Genomic DNA, 4,795 nt, shown 5'->3' with positions numbered 1-4,795 from the left:
GCAGGCTTGCAGTTAAGCATGCCCGTGTGCTCGAGAAGCTTATGAGCATATCGCTGCTAAAGAAGAAAGAACACATCAGCACGTCGTACCACCTCGATGCCGAGGAAGTAGTGAAGAAGCCCCAGGTCCTTGAGGGCGAACTCATATTCGAGACGAGCAGTGAGCTGATAAGGAGCTCAGTGGAGGACGCCATTAGGATGATGTCATCGATGTAAAGCGGGAGGTGGGCGGTAGCAGCGCCCTGATGATAGACGAACAACGATGCGTCAGAGCAGGTTGATCAAAACCCGAGCCATTGGAGGAAGGCGGCGATGCGCCAGTACAATGCACGTGGTGCCTCTTGAGCCCATAGATGGATCAAGAAATCAAACACACGTGATCCGGATGAGTGGCGCTGACGAATCCGGTAGGCTACTGGCAAAACACCTGCTCGGTGAGATGACCATGAAGAAATGCGTAGGAAACATCCAGCTGATGCACGGGCCATGTGTGAGACAACGCAAGCTGTAAAACATCGCGAATCGTGCCCGATTTAACAACCGGGGCAAAGCTGTCGAAGTCAACTCCAGCGCGCTGCCAAAAGCTACAGACTACCCTGTATGCTTTGTAGCGCTCAAGGGAACCGTCAGGGCGGGTCTTGTGGTGGAACACTCATTTCCCACTTATGACGTTGGCATGGGGAGGCCGCGCAGCACAAGTTGCCACGTGCTGACGTGCGGTTGTGCTCCAACGCATCAACTGCTTTTGCATTGTGATGAGCTAGTGAGGGTCGCGAAAAGCAGCGCGGGCTCAAAAGGGAATCGGCGATGGTGATGAAGTCGATGCGGTACACACATACTCTTCAGACGAATAGCACTTGCCGGGACAAAGCACACAAGCGCAAACACGGGTCGTCATGTGGTGCAGCGCTACCGGGGCGGGTGGAGCAACGGGCGAGGGCGCATCCCCATCGAGTTACTTTGTGTGTGACGTAAACCCAGCAACCATCATAAACATAATTGTTTCTGGTAAGCAAACCATCCAAGTTCATGTACCTCTATAGAGAATCGCCAATCTACCATGCTAATGTAGATCCTTGGCCCTGTATAATCCCATCATAGACCCATTAGTTCGGTCCATGGGCGTCAAAGTCCACACCTGGAGGACAGTAGGAAACATGAATCTTAGTGTCCATTCGTATAGGTTGCAGTGCTCGACTACTTTGGCGCTAGGATTAGCAACCCCTGCGCAATTGGCAACCTCCTTGGCCTCATGCAATTGATCATCTGTTCCTCTCCTGCCCTCTTGTGCGCTTTATATGGAATGTGCCAAAATGCACTTTTATTCTTCTTTCCATGGATATTTAATAACTGCTGGAATCCTGGATAAACAAGTTTGCTGGAGTGACCAGAAAATTAGTGCTAGTTGTGGTTGCTGCAGTTCCGCGGACTATCTGGGACACGCCAAATGATGGTGTTTCTGGCACACACGAAAAACCCGCTGGATGGTGTGTCTGTTGTGATCAAACTAATTGGATATTGGATTCACTATTGGTTTCTTTTGTAGAGAAATGAGGTAAACAAAAATCTGTTGCAGTGGCAAGTAAGGCTCTTTGAACAGGTGGCAAATGAAGTGTTTGGAGCTGTGCGGGGCCAGAAACCAACTCACTTAAGGCTATCGGTCTTCGGCTGGATTCAGCAGCTGTTTAGCAGGGCCATCTCCAGAAATTTGGGGCCTCGGGCGGAAACCAAAATGTGGAAAATTTCACATAACAGAAGAATTAATGTGCGTAAAGCATACTGTCACTTTATTAAAAAAATCCAGTCTGTTTTATTTGTACCTTATTTAAGCATATATCAGATATTATGCAAAAATGGTAATGTGATAGCAAAGCAATGAACGAACCTCCTGTTCTACCAAAAAGGACCATCTGTCTAGTATTTCTTGGAATATAATCTTCAATCATATCTTTGTACTATATCATATCTCCAAGACATCAATTTCTGCATCATCTTCCATAACCTCTATTGTATTATCATCACCACCATCGTCAACATTAACATCTGCAGTTTGATTTTCAGAATCAAGTTGGCAGGCTCACTAAATATTTATCGACGGCACTTGTTTGAGTTCGAGCCTCAAGATCCAGTCTTTGTTTTGCAACACCAGAATCATATTTCCTAATTCTAGTAGACATGATGATGATCCAGGAACAAAACCTAACAAATTATAAGTGATCATTGATCAAACAGAGTCTAATTAGATTCATATAGTAATGATCGCTAGATGACTCTAGATCATTCAAATACAAAGAAAATAAATTGATAAAAAAACCTTGCTCTTGGATATTAAAACAAAGTCTAAAGTAGATGTTGCTTCAAGTTGGATGTGTTGAGAAACAATTAACATGTTACAAGACTCAGAAAAATATCTCTAGCAGGGACTCAAAGCATCATACTTGACCAAGCGGCAGAGCTGCTCGTTGCCTGTCGATGTGGTAACAAGGCAGCGTCACAGGAAAAGAGTAATTAGGTTACGTCTGTGTCTCCTTTTCGCTCACACCAGGTTCAAGTTGCATCACCAATAAGATGCCCTTTGGGTGTTTTTGTGCAGAACAAAAGAGGACCTTGCCCGAAACATAATACAAACACATCATGGATATTGAATAATTTAATTTAACAAAGCCATCACACGCTGTAATTAACAAATCAATCGTATCATCACGTAAGAGCAGATTGAAAACAGGCAAGCATACATGGTGTCATAATATATATCTGGGATAACTCAGCTGCATTGGTATTTATATACACTTGTAATTTGCACTAGTAGTCTCGGACAGACGACAATGGTTCACGAAATTAAAGGCAATCTAAGACTCTGCTAGCTAGCAAAAAGTAGTACTAATTAACATCAACTTGTTGAAGTATCATCCGGTATTAACTACTCAAAATCTTGAGGGCTAAAACCGAAGCCAAGTTTATTTGTCAACGGTGACGGAGACGTTGCCGCTGGTAACGGTGTTTTTGGTGAGGACAGTGGGCAGCTCAACGTTCTTGCCTTTCTTGGGGGTCGATTTGTAGTAGTAAAAGTACAGGATCAGCTGGATGAGGCCGAAGATTGTACCGAGGGCATTGGGGATCTGCACAGAATTTAAAGAGGACATAACAGTTAGATCAATCCGCGCTGAGGAGTTCTTGATTGTATGTCTGGCTGGTTTGTGACTAATTATTTCCAATATGTATGTGTATGTACATACCGTGATGTAAATGTCAAACTTGATGAGTGCATAGCCCGTCCAGCACAAGCCATTGAGGAAGTTCACCAGCGACAGGAAGAATGGCATGTACTCCACACTCTTGGTCCTGATCACTTTACCCTGCAAATAAGCAGTACAATGTTACTACTTTCATCTTAAAGTTTTGAGTTATATTAGTATTTACTACACTGGTAAAAGCGTCCGTAATTAACAATTAGCCTGAGCTAGTAATTCACCCTGTAAAGGAAGTTTACCTTGAGGTAGAAATAAACCATAGGCTTTTTTGATTAAAAATATATGATGTAGCATAGTGTAGAAGAACTTGCGTGAGAGGTGAACAACTCAGTTCGGACTTTTTTTAACAGGGTTTTGGCACCAACGTTAAAACATGAAAGGTGGGTGCATCTTTTAGATGGACATAGATTTTCAAGCAGAATCAACAACAAACAAGGTATACTACTTAACAAATTAAGGTCGGTCAAAAGCATCCACTAGAACTTTAAAATAAATTATAGGCAGGTATTTTTCTAGACAACGCATCATTACCACACCATACGTGCACAACGCAGATTAATTAGCCACCTGAACTAACAAGTTAAAGCGGTTATCAAAGATCGCGGGTCGACGATCCATAAGTTGGGGTGGTGTACGTACCATGATGGTGAGCGGGGAGGCGTACATGATGGAGCCGAAGATGACGCAGAGGATGCCTACGATCATGGAGCGCTTCTCATGGGTGTGGGCGCCAACGAGCACACCGGCCACCACGGCAGCCATGAACGCTGCCTCGATGGCGAGCACGCCGAGCATCTTCCACTGCACGCACAGCACAGGCACATGGCATGGGTTAGGGCATGCAGGAGGATCTTCTGTATAGAAACTAACGCCGAAAAGAGACAGTAGGCCGGATGAGGGGGCATTAGGATGGTTGCACGTACGTACCCTTGTGTTCTTGGCCGCGTAGATGATGAAGATGATGATGTAGGCGCCCTCGATGACAAGGCCGATGCCGTTGATGGTGAGGACGAGGGTGCTGTTGGGGTGGACGATGGGGAGCCCATAAAAGAACCAGAGCAGGCAGTTCATGAGCGTCGCCAGATAGGGGTCCGGCTTGAACTCCTCCACGTCCTTGGCCTTGTAGATCCGCCAGAACGTCGGTCTGCGTATGTACGTACAATTAGAAAACGAGCCTCAGATTCATGCCCTAGCAACCACCTTTCATATATGTATAAATGCAGACTAGACGAGAGGAGGAGGAGAGGACTTACACAGGGGAGAGGAAGAGGCCGAAGGAGATGACATTGCCGATGATGCCGACGATGTTGCGGGCCACGTCGGCGGAAACCATGATGCTCAGCTAGATCGATCGCCGGGAACACAACTCGATTGCTCGGGGGAACTAACGACTTGAGGAAGGTTGGTTGTGATTTGTTTGGGGCGTGGGTGGCCGAGCTTATATAGTAGGGGGTTCCCCGTCTCCTTCCCCAAGTTATATCCCGATGTGGATATGGTTAAAGGTAGGTTAAACGGTTTGATTTGAGTGCAGTCCTCATCCAACTC

At 45.7% G+C, this 4,795-nt stretch overlaps 1 protein-coding gene across 2 annotated transcripts; it reads right to left on the bottom strand.

Moving 5' to 3' along the window:
* Window positions 1-2,956: 2,956 nt before the first annotated feature.
* On the bottom strand, window positions 2,957-4,583 carry LOC125529533 (bidirectional sugar transporter SWEET6b-like). 2 transcript variants are annotated; one of them, XM_048693942.2, is made up of 5 exons: window positions 4,504-4,583; window positions 4,178-4,394; window positions 3,890-4,051; window positions 3,236-3,355; window positions 2,957-3,118 (listed from the first exon to the last, which is right to left on the bottom strand). In XM_048693942.2, exons 1-5 carry the CDS (start codon window positions 4,581-4,583, stop codon window positions 2,957-2,959), a joined length of 741 nt encoding a protein of 246 aa, XP_048549899.2. The 2 variants fall into 2 exon arrangements, with proteins under 2 accessions (XP_048549899.2, XP_087395563.1); XM_087539437.1 differs by having other exon boundaries at window positions 3,890-4,394.
* Between the last annotated feature and the right edge of the window lie 212 nt (window positions 4,584-4,795).

Source organism: Triticum urartu, chromosome 2A, assembly GCF_056163025.1.
Source record: "Triticum urartu cultivar PI428250 chromosome 2A, HENAU_Tu73, whole genome shotgun sequence".
In the NCBI taxonomy this organism is placed as follows: domain Eukaryota; kingdom Viridiplantae; phylum Streptophyta; class Magnoliopsida; order Poales; family Poaceae; genus Triticum; species Triticum urartu.
The sequence above is the reverse complement of the archived record's forward strand: the minus strand, read 5'-3'. Positions and strand labels throughout refer to the sequence as shown.

Bases quoted from the DNA above. Each gene is read 5' to 3' on its own strand.
- LOC125529533 (XM_087539437.1), bottom strand. From the start codon at position 4,583: ATGGTTTCCGCCGACGTGGCCCGCAACATCGTCGGCATCATCGGCAAT. The intron at 4,395-4,503 runs GTAAGTCCTCTC...GTACATACGCAG, and splicing joins GGCCTCTTCCTCTCCCCTGT to ACCGACGTTCTGGCGGATCT. The intron at 3,119-3,235 runs GTATGTACATAC...AATTCTGTGCAG, and splicing joins AGTTTGACATTTACATCACG to ATCCCCAATGCCCTCGGTAC.